General features: G+C 38.5%; 2 protein-coding genes across 8 annotated transcripts in view; one reads left to right on the forward strand and one right to left on the reverse strand.

Annotated features, from left to right (window-relative positions):
• LOC128159420 (cilia- and flagella-associated protein 54-like) overlaps positions 1 to 17392 on the reverse strand; it is a 46026-nt gene extending 28634 nt beyond the window's left edge. For 5 of the 7 annotated variants that reach the window (XM_052822505.1, XM_052822502.1, XM_052822501.1 and 2 more), the window contains exons 1-25: positions 17079 to 17392; positions 16504 to 16609; positions 16056 to 16199; positions 15569 to 15740; positions 15340 to 15398; positions 14978 to 15121; positions 14517 to 14630; positions 13928 to 14029; positions 13601 to 13802; positions 13309 to 13416; positions 12844 to 12956; positions 12118 to 12292; positions 11787 to 11872; positions 11342 to 11479; positions 10955 to 11087; positions 10256 to 10348; positions 7480 to 7721; positions 7019 to 7111; positions 6096 to 6377; positions 5331 to 5492; positions 4823 to 5005; positions 4001 to 4093; positions 3615 to 3797; positions 342 to 484; positions 11 to 158 (exon numbers count right to left, since the gene is read on the reverse strand). In XM_052822505.1, coding sequence (XP_052678465.1) covers positions 11 to 158; positions 342 to 484; positions 3615 to 3797; positions 4001 to 4093; positions 4823 to 5005; positions 5331 to 5492; positions 6096 to 6377; positions 7019 to 7111; positions 7480 to 7721; positions 10256 to 10348; positions 10955 to 11087; positions 11342 to 11479; positions 11787 to 11872; positions 12118 to 12292; positions 12844 to 12956; positions 13309 to 13416; positions 13601 to 13802; positions 13928 to 14029; positions 14517 to 14630; positions 14978 to 15121; positions 15340 to 15398; positions 15569 to 15740; positions 16056 to 16199; positions 16504 to 16609; positions 17079 to 17269 — 3609 coding nt within the window. In that variant the 5' untranslated portion in view covers positions 17270 to 17392. The remainder of the gene's footprint in view (positions 1 to 10; positions 159 to 341; positions 485 to 3614; positions 3798 to 4000; positions 4094 to 4822; positions 5006 to 5330; positions 5493 to 6095; positions 6378 to 7018; positions 7112 to 7479; positions 7722 to 10255; positions 10349 to 10954; positions 11088 to 11341; positions 11480 to 11786; positions 11873 to 12117; positions 12293 to 12843; positions 12957 to 13308; positions 13417 to 13600; positions 13803 to 13927; positions 14030 to 14516; positions 14631 to 14977; positions 15122 to 15339; positions 15399 to 15568; positions 15741 to 16055; positions 16200 to 16503; positions 16610 to 17078) is intronic. The other 2 variants (XM_052822503.1, XM_052822504.1) reach the window with 2 other exon arrangements.
• LOC128159424 (tripartite motif-containing protein 2-like) lies at positions 1263 to 3131 on the forward strand. The gene is made up of 2 exons (XM_052822517.1): positions 1263 to 1398; positions 1619 to 3131. The coding sequence occupies exons 1-2, from the start codon at positions 1388 to 1390 to the stop codon at positions 3036 to 3038; spliced, it is 1431 nt and encodes a 476-aa protein (XP_052678477.1). The 5' UTR covers positions 1263 to 1387; the 3' UTR covers positions 3039 to 3131.
• Positions 17393 to 17428: the final 36 nt, after the last annotated feature.

Here is a 17428-nt window from a genome sequence, read left to right on the forward strand (position 1 = left end):
GTAACTTTACCTGTCCAGACAGGAGGGGTCCTTTGTCACAGACCACATCACAGAACAGTTCGCCCTCCTTCACACTCATGTCCACGCTGATGAAGATACTGGTCAGAAACTGTCTCAGCAGGACCGGGGACGACACACACACGATCTTCTGGTTCAACCTGACACACAAACACAGGCACGCAATGTTAGCAAACATTTATTTTTACAGAGGTTTAAACATTTTCTGTGCTATGATAATAATTACTAATATATTCAATTTAGTTTTGAGTTCCATTTTACTTAATAGATAAAATTTTCCCGTGAAACAGCGATATCCTGTGTTTCTAGAAGTTTAGACTTACTTCATTAGAGTGACCTTGAACGCTCCCTCTGACTTAGAGGTGAAGGTCGCAGTCTGTGGAGCCGGGGGTTTGGCAATGAAGTGTCCCCACAAGACATCACAGGCCTGGCGGGCGATGTCATAGCAACCAACCTGGTATGCTATCTGTATAACAGGAAAAGGAATGGCTTCAATATCTTATTACTTTTTTTATTATCTCATATACATGTTCTAAAAGTTGAAGAATTTTTTCTTAATTAATATAAAAGTAACTGTTTTGAGCTTGGCAAATTAAGATAAGAAAATGAAATGGGGTCAAAAAATGTGAAGCATATTTACAATGTCAAATTCTACAAACATTGAATATTTGAGAATGCTATATAAAGTTTCCAATCCAGTTAACAATGAAAGTAATTTGACCTTGTAATTAATTCATGACTTTGAACTTAAACAGGTTCTAATGCTTACGTTGACCTCAAATGTCAGTGCAATTAGAACCTTTCTTTTTTAAAATAGGTCAATAAAGTTTGGAAGAATGTTGCATACAGAAGTACAGAGAGACAAAGAAATAGAAAATAACATGTTGTTAAGGGCAAAAAATGCTTAAAATTCATTGACTGAATGACAAATATCACATGTACTTCAATGTTTAATTAATCCCATTACTTGAATTCTACATAAAAATGAATCACCTCAATCTGTGGATTTCAATAGCCTTTAATCTGTTACTTACAGGAATTCAATGTAAGCAGGGATTTATTTTAAAAAGTCTCACTGCTATAACTAACAAAGCATTAGCGAGAACCAGTCAGTGAACTAGTTCTCCAGGGTCGACCAACTGGTCCAAAAGAGATTGCACCAATAAGTGGGTACTCAATCACTAGTGCCCTAGAAACTGCTAATCCTAATTAATACCAGTAAGTATAATGGATTATCTGGGGTTAAGTCTGTGTTCACAAGGTGTTAGTGCTGTCCTAAATCTCAGGTCATTATTGTTAACCAAGACTCCGGGAGCTAGCAGCGAGGGAACTAGAAGCAATAAGGGACGGTGGGGGACACAGATACAACATGATTGACAGGTGAGATTACAGTCTGTAATGTTTAAACATCATTTATTATGATCATGATTCAATTTTCATTTAAAAATTACTATTAAAATGAACATGAACTTGAGGAGGCAGTATTATTATGCCATCTGAAATCATGTGCCAAGTCTCTGATCAAATATTGTATTCATAATGAAAAATTAAACACATTCAAGTTCAGGTGATACATATCATTTAATGATTATTCCTCCAGTGAGCAGTTCTACCAATCAGATGTGGGTCAGCCCACCGAGCCCCTCCCCAGCTTCTCCCCGGCCGACCTAGTGGTCAGCGAGAAGGACCCCCGACACAAGATTCTGGAGGACACGGACGAGATCGAGCTGTTTGTGATTCCCCGCTACATGGAGGAGGAACAGGAAGTTCAGGAACTGATCGCAACGACCACCAAAACCTACGACAATCTGGTCAACGAGAACGAGGCTTCGCGCCGAGACTGGCACCAAGAGGTGGACGAAATCTTTAACAGGTTTAACATGGACATCAATGCGTCCCGAGAGGAACACCTAACCACCTTACGAACCCATCAGTATCTGCTTAGGAGTCTGATACGCAGCATGCTGAAGACGATAAAAAAGAACCGACAAATCCTAAACAGCAATCGCCTCACAGACATTACCAGGTACAGATCCAAGGTCAAGGAATATAATGACATGCCAAATAAATGCCAGATCAAAATCCCACCCCTGGTCACCAAGACTGTCAAGGGGAAAGAACTGAGAGCTGAGTACGGTCAGCTCAGGACTTCCTTGACACAGACCTACGTTGAGCAGAAGACAGTGGCCAAGGCTTCCTTGCTGGACCAGCATGCAGTGATATCGGCCAGCATTCCCACGGGGCTCAAGAATCTGTGTAAGGTGGCCTGTGTGGGGACCCACGAAGCCTGGGTCAACGGGACGGACCAGGTCCTGACCTGTGTGGACATATTTGGGGCCGTCCAGGGAACTGTCAGAACCACCTGTACCCTCCACCCCAACGACATCAGCATGACCAGGAAAGGGGAACTAGTCTACACCAATTCCTACAACAGGACGGTGAACATCGTGAGGCACGGGAAGTCACAAACGTTTGTGACTACCCCCGAGGGCTGGCATCCCCAGGGGATCTGTGACACCGCCAGTGGAGACTTCCTGGTCAGCATGGTTATGTCAGGTTTCTCCAGCTACAAAGTGGTCTGCTACGATGGACAGACAGCTGAAGTGAAGCGGGAAATCGACACTGACGACAGCGGGGACAACATCTTCACTGGGGGGAAGTACCAAGTCTTTCTGGCCGAGAACATCAATGGGGACATCTGTGCATCGGACCGGAACTCAAAGTCGGTCATCGCCATCGACAAAATCGGAAAAGTTCGCTTCCGCTATGATGGAAAGGCATCTGGGGTGAAGAAGACATTCACTCCCAAACAGATCGTGACTGACTCGGCTGGCCAAGTGATTGTGGCCGACTACAAGAACAACTGTCTACACGTGCTGGATGAAGGAGGCAAGTTTCTGAGACTGGTGGACAACAAGGGGCTGGACCGCCCCACGGGGCTCAGTCTGGACAAGGAGGGGAGGCTGTGGGTGACCTTGTACTACACAGGGGAGGTCAAGGTCATTCAGTACAGGAAATGAACAAGATGTGGTGCTGGGAGAGACATGTGTGAGATGACTGCATTGTGAATTGTGTGATATGTTCTATGTGGGAAATAAATTATGTGGAAAACCTATCTTAGTTGATATTTTGTGTGGTCAGGGAAGGAGTAATCATGTTGATTTATCTGTATGCAAATTGACAGAAATTTGAAATATTTGCTTTGGATTACAAAAATATATAGACTAGAAATCAAATGATGAAATTATTGAGGGCTAAAATTACAGGCTTTGCTTATTTCTTCTCTTTCATATACACAACCAAAGATCAACTGGATCCTCTAATAATCTGATGATACTTGTACAGGGTAAATCTACGGTACCACAACATACTGTAAGCGTTCTACATTTGGAAGTGTATAACAAGAAGGCCACAGGTCTTGACAGTCACCTGAGTACCATAACCCGTAGATGTACCTATCTGGGAGTTTTATATACGGTACTTGTAGAAAAAAAAAAATTTTTTTGCTATATATCTAACATAGTATTATGTAATTTGTTTACAGTATTGCCGAATACATGTATCAATAAACTAACTTATGACATTGACTGGCATACCTGACTGAGGAATCCCCAGGTCATGAGTACTGGGAGGGGGTGGGAGGCTAGGACAGGTTTGGAGCTCTCCCCCACCCCGCCCCCGATCAGCTGACCATCTGAGTTGTACGCAGCCACTGCAAACACATAACGCTCGTTTGGCTGAAGTCCCGACACACGAAGTTCACATCTGTAGCTGGGAACCTACAATAATGGTGTCAGCATTATTCAGTGATTTGAATGGTGTAAAAATAAATTGTTGCCAAACCAATTGGTACTTTATAAACAAACAAAACACGAGGTAAAACATTTTTGTTTCTAAAACACTTAAAACTAAATCCAGACTTTTTAACAAGAATAATAAACTATGAGGTATCTTTCTAGGAGGTTATATTTATCACACTGACCTCCTCTCCAGTCCCGGGGAAGTAATAGTCGTTCAGCCTGACCTTGACATTACTGCCAGAGGACGACCTTGCAAAGATCCGATACCAGGCAACCTGTAAAGTACACAATCATCCTGTAAAGTACACAATCATCCTGTAAAGTACACAATCATCCTGTAAAGTACACAATCATCCTGTAAAGTACACAATCAACCTGTAAAGTACACAATCATCCTGTAAAGTACACAATCATCCTGTAAAGTACACAATCATCCTGTAAAGTACACAATCATCCTGCTATTTACTATGTATTAACATAAATACTATTTATCAATGTCTCAAACTGCATACAAAACTTGTACATGTTTGTGCTTAATTTATTGAGATGCAAACAAAACAAATATATCACCAATCACTCAAGAACAAATCTCATCAACACTTTATATATAGAGGAAAATTTTTACCCCTGCTAAGAATGGGAATGGAGACTTGACTTTTCCTAATTTAATTTTTCTAACCACAACTGTGATAGGGTTATTTTAAAATTGGGTAAAAGTTTAGACAACCATGCTTGAATGAAAATATTACAGTGAAAGAATGACATTAGAGAATATATGTACCGGTAAAAGGCTCATACATCCAAACATTATGGAGAGACATACCCGGTAGACAAAGGGGATTAATCCTTTCATATTTGGGACTATTTACTTATTTTCAAATTTTTTTTTTATAATATAAATCACTTTATGCATGAATTATTGAAACCTTAACATTTATGAATTATATGTGAATATGTTTGCAAGATGGTAAAAATGTGAAAAATTTAAATCTGGGGGTACTGACCTCCTGTCCGTCCTCAGAGCAGAAGGGGGCGGGCTTAAAGACCATCATGGTGTCGGTGCGACACAGCAGTATGGGGGGAGGGGGCACCTTGCGGGGGCCGTCAGCGACCTCGGGGACGTTCGTGTTCTCCATGTAGATCCTCTTCTCTTCTGTCTGACCTTTCTGGATCATGTTGACCGCCTCCTGAAAACACCACAACATTCTTATGAATAGACTGAAAATTATTGGACTGAAAAAAGTAACTCAAATATATCACTGGATTGAAGAGACATCTAAATACGGAAAAACTTCATACTGAATTTTAAGCAAAACTCTTTTCTTGATTTTTAAGACTTCTGAACAAAACCAATGAAATGACATTATTTACCACAAGACATGAAGATATGTCATTGCGAATAATTCTTTTGACAATCTGAACACATCTGATATGTCACAGCATATGTACTGTGTTTGATAATGGATAATCTGTGTACTACTGAGCTTGATGGGGGCGTGGTCTTCCACATACCTGCAGCAGGCCTTTCTGCTCTGTGGTGGTGATCCCCGGGGTACTGAGGAGGAGAGATTTCTGCATGTAAAGGAGGGCCTTGGACAGGTAGTTCTTCTTACAGCCCCCCAGTAACTCCTTGTAGTCCTCAATGTAGGCCGGGCTCGACTCCGTCACACTCTCCTGCAAACATAGTGTACATAATAAATATTCTCTGATGTGAATATCTACATTTTTTCCATATTGGATTGTACAAAACCCATATAATATTTTAGCTATAATTTCTACATTCAACTTTTATGAGTCAGACTCGAACAGTTTAGTCCTGCTTCTATACTCACCTGTTAGGAGAGACTTTACACTCACAATGTATGAGAATATGTTCCAAATTGGATTGTACAAAACCTATATAATGTTTTAGATATAATTTCTACATTCAACTTTTATGAGTCAGACTCGAACAGTTTAGTCCTGCTTCTATACTCACCTGTTAGGAGAGACTTTACACTCACAATGTATGAGAATATGTTCCATATTGGATTGTACAAAACCTATATAATGTTTTAGCTATAATTTCTACATTCAACTTTTATGAGTCAGACTCGAACAGTTTAGTCCTGCTTCTATACTCACCTGTTAGGAGAGACTTTACACTCACAATGTATGAGAATATGTTCTATGACTTTACACCAACCCATTACAAGAACTCTCTATTATCATTACACCCACTTGATTGGAATGGTCTCCTTGCTTGAGCTATTTGACCCCTGCTGTTTCTACACTCACCTGTCTAGAGAGGTCCTTCCTCTTGAACGGTTTGGGTACATTATCCGCGGGGTCCGGACCCATGGAGGCCAGCTTGAGACAGACGCGATGGTACATCAGGATCAGCTCCAGGTGGAGGTCCTTGATTGTGTTCCACACCGCAGTGGCTGACCCCTTGCCCCCCTCCTCCGGGGGTGGGGCCTCTTGCTTTCCCTCCCCCTCCTCGGCTGACTTGACTCCCTCAGTCCTGTTTGTGTCCCTCTGGGATTGGGGCTCTGGGCTGAATACCTCATCCTGTATATCCTAGTTACAACAAAAAAATGTTAAATGCTGAACAGAGGTAAAACACTCAGAAACTACAAAAAATACTTCGTTATGGAGTAAACAGAGAAACTCAAGGGGAGAGTATGCAGATTCTGAACAAAAATACATGTTAACAGCTAAAAGAATGCAACCCATGTTGTTTTAAATCTTAAATCTTGCACTGTTTGACAAATATGTTAATGATTCAGCACACAAAATATTATATTTTTTGATGAAGTTAACTCAAAACTCATCCAAATCAATCCAAACAATCTGATTATAAGTGTCAAAGTGTTTGCTGCTGGGAAGGGAATTCAATGTCTTAGGGAGAATATAAAGGTGCCCCATGCAGACAAATTCTAGGCACCAGATGATGTAAAATGTAGCATGCTTATTGGGTTAGAAATAGAAAAATGTGTGTTGTTTGTGAATTAAACACAAGCTATGAACTGACAAATTTTAATGTCTGTATGATGCTGGGGGAATGAATCTCACATACAGTGTCATGATGGCGGAATGTCAGATGTCAGTTATAGTGTGCTCTGGAATTAGTGAGGCATGTCTGCCTTCCACCAGTGAGTTGGCATGGCAACACAGGTAGTTAGACAGTGACCTTGGGCCACAAGGTCAAGGAGACTTACCAGACTTAACAAGTCACTTGTAATGCTCTTAGCATCAGTGAGATCCAGGTTGGTAGGAGCTCTCTTGGGAGGCATCGTTTGATGCTCCTCTAACTGTATTACCGGTATTATCAGTGTTTACAATGTTTAATTAAATCAATCCAACTTTATAATACATTTAACACACTACCGGTACCGCTAATTATTTTGAGATTCATCCTTTGCTAGATCTTTTTTTCTTAAACAATAATTTGTTTAATTCATAATTAGATAATTTAAATGTTTACAATTCATTTCAAAAGTCTGCATGAAAATACTAATAATGACAACATGAGTTTAATCAAATACTAATTACTTTCACATTTTTCCAAGATTTTGTTTAATCATGCAAATTACTTTGGAGTATTTTACCATTCAATGAAATTATTTAATTAAAAATAGCAATTTTGACATGAGGGGTAGATAAAATATGTCTGACATACCTTGGCCCAACTGACGTCAGCGATGGACTTGCCGTCACTAAGAGCGACAGCCTGGCGAGCGTATGACACGTTCTTGAGACCAAGTTCCAGGATCTCGCGAGCCTGCAGCAGCTGTAAGCGAGGGTTGACATTCAACATGGAGGAGGATAACATGGATGTGCGTGATACCAGGTGGTGCTGGCTTCCTTCCTGTGCGGCCTCATCAAGGGACATCTTGGAACCACGCAGGGCGAACGTTCCCTCTATAACACAGAGATAAGCAAACACGCTTTATACAGTGATCATAGCATTGTACTCATAGACGGAATTTGTTGATTTTAATAACAACTTTAATGAGAAAATCACATGGTTTTAAAAGTTGAAATGGAGTTAATTTTTGTTCTAAATGTCAGAGGGTCTAATATTTTAACAATTTACAGGCAAAATAATGCTAACTTTTATACAAAGATTATATTAACAAGTTTTCATCTGAATTGAACTCCATAGTTTGTTCTTACCTATAGTTTTAAGAAAAAGACACCTTGAAGGAATCTATCATTGCTAACTATAATTATACCAAGACCCTGGGAAAGACTTCATGCAATAGAAAGCTGCCTTTTCTATTAAGTCATCACCTTCCCTTCACAGAGACCCTTCTGCTGCTACACTTAATTTCGACTTAAGCCCAACCCAACTATTGCCCAACTTACTTCCCACTAATAACCAGTAAAACAAGCTTATAGAATGCTCAGTCTGTGTCAATCTAATCGTAGATTAGGAGATGGACAGAATAGAGAGTTCTACAGATATGGTACCACCTGAAAGAAATGTCGCTTTAGATCGACAGCAATTCATTCTTCACTTCAAATTACAACAAAAATCACTACACGTAATTGCACATTTCTGTAAATAATAGTGGTTATTTTAATGGAAAATAAAAAAAAAATAAAGTCACACAAGTCAGAAATAAGTCATGCAGATCAACCAGGCTTGGGGTAATGCTAAATGTAATGGTAATGCATTGCAATGCATTACATGTTTTCAAAGTAATGCTAGTAATGTGTAATGCCTCAAAATTAGCATTACAAGTAATGCTAATGTAATGCATTACTTTCTAAAATCTAGTGTAATGCTGGCATTACATGGCATTACTTTGCATTACTATGCATATTTATGCATGTTCACTTAAAAAAATGTGATGAATAAATGAATAGTTGAAATTGAATTTGTTTAAATTTATTTTTAAAGAAGAAAGAAAGAATTCTAATTGAGAAAAAAATGTTTTAATTGTACATGTTTTATCAAAAAAGGTTTTTAAAATTCATTTTTGAATTGTTTATATTACTAAAGATAACAGCACAATTTCATAACATTTTTAAGAGTGTTGTTATTAAGAGTTTTTAATCATTTAAACAATTTACTCCAATTAGTTTGCACTTCAATAAGAAATGTGTCAACAACACACTATGCCCCCCGGATAATCTGAGTATCAAAACAATCTATTGTTATAAGAAGTGCTAAACACCCCAATCCCCTTCCCTTCGCTATGTCACAATAGAATAGGAGACAGACATGCACCTTTAAAAGCAAAATGAATGCACTGTCCATCCATGATGAAAATCAATATCACTTCCATTATTATAACCTATTTGAAAATAATCTTACTTATTTTCTCTCTCTTTCTCTTTCTCTCTCTCTCTCTCTCTCTCTCTCTCTCTCTCTCTCTCTCTCTCTCTCTCTCTCTCTCTCTCTCTTGTATATTAATTTCACTGTACATTAGTTTGGACTGATAGAAAATACAAGATTTATGTATTTAATTTATTATTGCACTTAAGATATCCTAAGATAAAGATCGTCAAACAGTATTTTCCAGTCCAAGCATTGACTGCTCCTGCAAAACATTTAATTTAGTATAAACCGGAAGGTGGATGCATTTAAAAGATGAACCCTTTGAAACTTCGATCATTAAGTGCAACAGCAATCTTTTGTCTTTAAGTGTCCTCCGTAAAAAGAAATGCGAATAAAATATATTAAGAAATTAGCTGGGAAAAATCATCTGTTTATAAATTAATAAAATTAAGTGTCCAAAATTATAAAGATTTGTGTAATCTGGGGATATATCTATATTTAGCTTTTAAAAACAGCAACTTTTTTCATAAATTGTTTTTTGTTACGCATGTTATCCTGTGTCTCTATTTCATATCTGATATTGTATCATGCCAAATGTCTATAAATACCATTTTACTTATGTAATATGTTGTTCATATTGCCACAATATGATTATATATTGAGCAAATAAAAAATGACTCTGTTTATTCATTGAATTTGAACCTGATACTGAGCATGAAGCTGTAGGTATGTTAGAGAATGTTGTATATTTATAACATTTGCAAAAACTCTTTATTAGCTTTACTTAAAAAAAAGTAATGGTAATGGTAATGCATTACTTTACTCATGTAATGGTAATGTAATGCATTACTTCAAGAAAATCAAGTAATGGTAATGGTAATTCAATGCCCAAATTCATGAAGTAATGGTAATGTAATGCATTACTTTACAATGTAATTCGCCCCAAGCCTGAGATCAACACATGACTGTGTGTCCAATTCATTTTGTAGTAATTTTAAACATATCTAAATATTCCATGTTAAATACATGGTCATGCATCTTTCCTGTAATAAAAAAAGTCAGATGACAAAAGTGTAAGTAGACAGCTAAAATTCAACGAAGCGTGAAGGCAGCAGATGCCTGGATTCGCTCAAGCAGAAAGCCAGATCTGTGTCACTCAAACTCTTACCACGCGTGCTGGACAAACGGAAAGACGTCATTGTGCTCTCCTCGTCCGGAGAAAACTTGGAACTCTGGGTAACTAACTTAGATCGCAAAAATCCTGGAGGGATTATAGCAATACAAGGAAACAGAAAATATGTTAAATAAAGAAAAAATAATCAGAAGCTGGGAAAGGCGCGGATGTTAAAATCAAGCTAATGAGGTACAATAGCTGCAATATAATATGGAAGCTGCAGGTATATTCTTTTAATGAAAAAAGACGTTAGTCATCTTGAAGTTCAACTTCATAAATTCATATGTGCATTACACAGAACTGTATGTGTTGGATGATGTCATCTCTATCTCTCATATACAAGCCTGAGGCTTAATTACATCGTTTCTCCCTTTGCAGGGTTTTTTTTAACAAGAGTGTTTTAATTTCAAGAATGTTGAATCTATTAAAAGTTGTTTCTCAAGCATGTTCAGTTCTATGTTAGAACATAATTCCTCTCATGTGATGCAGAAACATAGATAAACCGATCCCTCATAAATACAATGCAAAATCTGAAATCACCTCTGCCAGAAGTTTACATAATTACATGTATATTAATAATCTGATACCCTTTCTCCCATAACATACTCAGTAGTTAGTTTGGTGCTAACCCATTCCATTGTGACAAGGTTGTAATATAAGAGTGATACAGTATGATATAGACCGAGGGTTTACCTTCGTCCATGTGGGCGCTGCTCTCAAACACAAGGGCGAGCCTGAGGACGACCTCCGCGGTGAGGGCGGGGTCCACGCTGCTGATCCCACACCAACACAGGACTTTGTGTACCACGTCCAGGATGTAGACCCACTGTAAACACAAACAGAAAGGCATACAGGGGGAGGGGCACCCAAGTATACAAACAGGTCAGAAAAACAGTTCAAACATAACTATACAATCAAAGACGAGAATGACAAGATACAGACAAAACAGAAACACACTAATATACATGTATACTGGTAACAACTTTGGAAATATCAATGAAATAACTAAACACATACATGTAAACTAACTGATATGATCATAAAATGAAAGAAGACTCAGATCTTAAGGGGAGAATTGACCTTGTTTGGGTTCTCCATCTTCTGGAGGTACTTGGGGTTTTCGGATGAACCGGACTGGTGTTTCTGGAACATGGATTTGGCTTTGCTCCACAGAAATAGTGCGGCATCTACAACCATGTCTACCTCAATCTTAGAGGGCTGTCAAAGTTAATATCAAATAGGTGAATGGGTAATAATTATCTGAAACATTTCATTGCATGATTTTCTACATCCACTTTAAACCATAGGTAAAATATAAGCAAAATTAACCCAAAACAATTTATTGAAAGATAATTATATTTAATTCTTTTTAAACTATCAGAATAAAAACTTTTAAGCACAAAATGTGCAAAAAAAAATAAGTAGTTAATTGGAAACTAAAGCTAATAGCTATTGTATGCTTTATGATTTTTGTTTCATGTAAATTCTTTATCTAATACAAAAGACAGCAAGCGAATTCACCTACCACAAATGGTCCGTTGACAATGGTCATCATAACCTCCGCGACTTGTGTTAGATCATCGCTTACATTGAACGACCTAGCAGAGGTGGCTAAAACAGAAAAAATTTGAATACACATGCAAAACTTTAAAAAAATAAATCAAACCAGAAAAACTGTTAAAAAGAATTTAAACTACAGGTAATTTTCAGATAATGACAGCAAAAATATTTTCATAGAAAACTTGGTGAGAAATCTTTAAAGAGCAAAATCTGAAACATAGACCCTTTCACAGAAACTGCAGCTCTGCTCTTGAGTGAGGCATATTGAAAGTTTGGCAAAGTTTTAGTAGATATACCTGCTTGCGACTCCGGCGCTGTTTTGGTTTCCGCAGTCTGTGCTCCGTCTTTCTCTACATCGTCGACAACAGACGTCATGTTCCGCTTGTGACGTCTGCTGGGGTTGACTTTCTCCATGGCCAACAGAAGTTCTAATGCTTTCTCATCCCAGCTGAATTTGTTGTCATTCAAGATCTACAGAAAATCAAAACCTCACCCATTAACCATGTGACATTTTCCAAGCAAATTCCATAATATTAAATTAATGACTTTTTTAATGTGATTTATTGTCCTCTGAGTCTTAGAACCATGCACCAATGGCTCATAAAACTAACTGGAAATATTGCTAATGTGTTTTATTAAAAGGAATTGTGATTGCAATCTTTTTCGTGAATAGTTCCAACAGATTTACCTTTAAGTTTGGACTTACCCTGATGTAAGATTTACCTTTAAGTTTGGACTTACCCTGATGTAAGATTTACCTTTAGGTGTGGACTTACCCTGATGTAAGATTTACCTTTAAGTTTGGACTTACCCTGATGTAAGATTTGCCTATAGGTTTGGACTTACCCTGATGTAAGATTTACCTTTAGGTTTGGACTTACCCTGATGTAAGATTTACCTTTAGGTGTGGACTTACCCTGATGTAAGATTTACCTTTAGGTTTGGACTTACCCTGATGTAAGATTTACCTTTATGGTTTGGACTTACCCTGATGTAAGATTTACCTTTAGGTTTGGACTTACCCTGATGTAAGTGAGTACATTCTCGATCAGAGAGTCAAACACTTCCCACTGCTCAAAGCTGTAGGCCAGCTTCACCAGACGGATGGCTCCCTCAATGGAACAACCATCTTCACCTGTTGATAAACAACCACACATTTAGTCCACACTCCAAATGTTGCGTCACTTGGACTTCATCATTGGAGAGAAACAACCATATTTATTTTGTCACTGGTTCGTTTATCTATATTCATACAACATTTATTTGCAGTTCTTTGATAATGCCCCCAAAATGAGGCTACAACATTTTGAGAGATAGAGGATGAAAAAGTATGCTTAAGATACTCAATGTAGCAAACATAGAGGAGAATATACTTTTTCTCTTTCAAAGCTTGAGTTGATCCCACAAAGTGAATTCATCTAAACAATTAATGTACACTTTAGTCTCTAAACATGGAAACAGATAAATATAGTGAACAGTCGCGTTACCTTTGGAGGCCATGTCCATGATGCTGGCGTCCTTCATTATTCCAGCCAGGGCCGGGATGTGGACACTACTGGTTGGCTTGATGGATGACCCCCGGTGACCTCCGCCCCCTGTAAAACACAAACAGACCATGACAGACTGTAACCAAACAAACAAACAGTCAATGACCCACAAAGACCATAATCTCCTGTAATAGATCTGGAAAAAAAGATCTTTTAAAAGTGTTTGAGAAATATAGCACGATACTCAAATAATGGTATAATTTAGTGAAGAAATCTGTATGTGTGGACAGACCTGCTAGGATCTCCTGTCCCGCCATGAACAGCTCGGCGTACACATCCAGTATCTCTACCTCGGAGTCGGAGGCGGGGGGTGCAGTCAGGAGGATCCGGCGGTTGGTGTCCGTCAGACTCTCCAGAATACACAGGAACTGGGCTGCGCTCCCCTCAAACATGTCAGCCATCAACTTCTCCGAGGGTGTGCGGGGCCAGGTCAGCTAAAACGATTCAATCCATTGCTTAAAATCACTATTTAAACAATGATCACTAGAGTAAAGAGTATGATGATTATCATTGATGTGTGTAGTTCTCATAGAGAACTAGAACCAGATTCTCGACTCACATGGGAGGCTTCCTTCAGGTTGGCTCGAGTTTTGGGTCTCAGTAAAGCCTTCGGTTTCCGCCTGGTTTCGTACACAGATCTCTTGAATACCATGACAGCCATCTGTAATAAATACATGTATACCGGGTAATCCTGTTACAAACAATTACAACAACATAGATGATAAACAAGTACATGTATTATAAAAATAACACAACAATATTGTAGATTCCTTATTGTGCGCGAGTACCGTACTTATAAACTGTTTTGAAGCAAATCACAACAGGATAAAATTACAAACACCAAACTTTCATCATAATTTCATATACATGTAGTTCACAACTGTCAGAAAAATAATAGGGTTTTAGAACCTGCGAAAGGTGTGTCTCGCAATTTTATTTTTATTTAAATTATCTGCATTGAGATAGGAATCTACGGTAATATGGATTGAAATAACAAAATACAATCATAATAAATGGTACAAACTCAACAATTTGTGTACAATGTAACAACAATGAAATAGAAATCTATCATAATTGTGAATATACGAATTAACAGAATCGGTCTCTGTAATGACCAGGAGATAACATGGAGATGATAAAAGGCTCACCTTGACTGTGGCCGTCCTGAAAGTGATCTCAGAGAGAGGCGTTTCCACGGAGCTACTCAGGTTCTCTAGGTTACTGAGCTCATTGATCTTGGCGAGCCCTCTTCTTGCAAAGGCCTAAAAAATCATTGACCTGATTAACATTCAAACATAAAAACAATGTCAATCATGGTAATTTTTAAAAAATATCAGTCATTTTACCATTATCAAATATACTGTATACAGGGAAATATTTGCCCCCATTTTATTTTTCACCCTTTCACCTTTGTTGTCAGTGGGCGAATTTATGACTGGGCAAATTCTAATGTCTCATATTATCTCTCTTTAAATACAACTGTGTCTGGCCAATAATTCAATACGGTGCAAAACTGCTATAGCTATTTTCCCATTATGAAAGGATTTACTTTTGTATCATCAGTACGTGACAGAGCATTGAATTTGAATGTACCATCTCCTCCTCTTACCTCCGCATGCTGGGACTGCTTGCAGTCGAAGTAGCACTGACAGACAGCGGTGTAAAGGGTGGACCTCCAGGGGAGGTACTTAACGGCCAGGAGGGGGACAGAGGTCTCCATGCACATACTGGCCCACAGCAGGTACTCCAGGGTCTACAAAAACAGTCAGATTTATATGTGTATAACAGATACAACAACAGTCAATATAACAGTCAGATATTGCAATGTTGATATTCTGTTAAAACAACTAGTACTGTAAGAGATAGAGTAAAGACAACAGTCAGATGTCCTATGTCTGTGTCACACATTACAGTAGATTCATGTAAAATAATATGATGTGTGATATGCGGGTTGTTTCTTTGGAAACCTACCCTTGCTGAGTGTCCGAGTGACATCAGATGGCGGGAAATACTGTAGATGTGGACCGTACCTAAAAAAGATCGCCATGTATCATACTGATAGACTTATCTACAAATACCTTGACTAGAAGAAATTAAAATCTAACCAACTATACAATTGACAACAGACAATGTCTGTTACAAATTAACTCATTACTAATTCATATACTGTAACCAGTTAAATTGATGTTGAATTCCCTACCATTATAGACGAGCCAGCACAGGGTCTCCTTGGGGAGCACCACCTGCATGACGAGACGGAGGAAATTCAGGATGAGGACACACCTCTCCACCGACTGCTTGTTTTGTAGCTTGGGGTCGGCCGCCTTCACCATCTGGTACATACTGATGCTCTTACCCATCAGGGCCCGGAACTACAGGAGATCAAATTCAAACATAGTTAAGAATATACAGTTGAACTTCGATATCTCGAACACTAATGATATGTAGAATACAATGAATATGTTGAAGGGATTTGTTAGTTCCATCCACTTATTTTTTAAGTATTTAATTTTTGATATCTCAAATACTTGGATATCTTAAAGATTTTAAACAGTTCCATCTAGTTTGAGATATCCAAATTCAGACTGTAAATCAAACACTCCCAAATAACCTTTCAATAACATATGTATAATGATTACTGAAGCATAATCCCTCTGAGTCTTATGCATACAACTGGACTGACTTACAGTGAGGCCTGCATTATCGGATTCAAATCCTCCCGGAAAGAAGATCTTCTTGAAGGCCTCAACATCAGTGATTTCCTCGACATTCAGGTTACCGAAGTGCATCAGGTATCTGTCATAGCACTGCCACAGGGCAATACTGTACTCCTACAGAAACAAGAGAAGTCTATAATACATCATATAGCACTGCCACAGGGCAATACTGTACTCCTCCGGAAACAAGAGAGGTCCAGAATTCATCATAATTATATAGCACTTAATAAGTAATTTGTTCTTTAAAATTTAGTGAACAGTCCAATAATTTTGATAATACCAAGGAGAATATGTTGTTGATAAATTTATTGATATTGTGATGGTGAAGCGCACATACACTTTTTATGAAGATAAACTCTAGCTATCAGAGTTTTATTTCATGTAATGATGTTCAGAGATCGTTGAAAGGGATACTGACCTTCACTAACACAAGGAAGTCTCCCACTTCTATCAGCTTGCTCTGGTAGTACTCTTTGGGAAGCTTGGGTTCATACTTGTTCCACAGCTCAAACAAGGTGTCAGATCTGTAAAGAAAATGAGCATTATACTATAGCTACAAATTAGGAGCATGCAAGTATGTGTAAAATGATGACATGTGAGAGAAATAAAGACAGGCCAGATTGGGATTCAAACCAGGGCCCCTGAATCTTTAGTCAGTTGCTTAACCACCCTAGCAATCCTGCAATTAAACTGGTGACATGTCTGCGCCCCCCCCCCCCCTTTATAAATGATCTTGATCACCCTCGAGGATCAACATCTGTGGTGCTTTACCCTGACAGTTCCCGGGGTTGGTCACAGTACCAAATGTTGTGGGTTGGGAGAATTCATGATGGACTATTCTGGGTTTAAAATGTCAGTCTGGTCCTTCATAATTATTCCCCCCTAGCCCCTGCTACAGGTGAATAATGGCATTATGATGCATTTGCACTAAGGGTTCTTTTTTTTTTTTTACGTTCAATAATATCAGGAACAAATATGTCTTTAACAACTTACGCTCTTGATGAAGGTTCTTCGTCTGGCTTTTTGTATCCGGGTGCATTTCTTTTCCTCATATAGCCCATAAACTTTTTGATCTCTTGATCCAGGGATTGGAACACGGGGTTGTTTTTGTCCTTGTTGTAAAAGGTACTCGGCTGGCCGCGGTTAGCGACATTTGCCGCAGCACTCCGCAGAATGGCTGCCATTTCCCTTCAACTTTCTCCTCAGTCACTTCTATGAAATTCTATTATCAATCATATATCATTAATATATCTTTCACATTTCGGTCTAATCGACGCTTTGCGTTTCTATGGAAGAACGATAACTCGTGCGGGCACTTGCTTATTTTTAGAAACTTGTGGATA

This window comes from Crassostrea angulata, chromosome 8, assembly GCF_025612915.1.
Source record: "Crassostrea angulata isolate pt1a10 chromosome 8, ASM2561291v2, whole genome shotgun sequence".
Taxonomy (NCBI): Eukaryota; Metazoa; Mollusca; class Bivalvia; order Ostreida; family Ostreidae; genus Magallana; species Magallana angulata.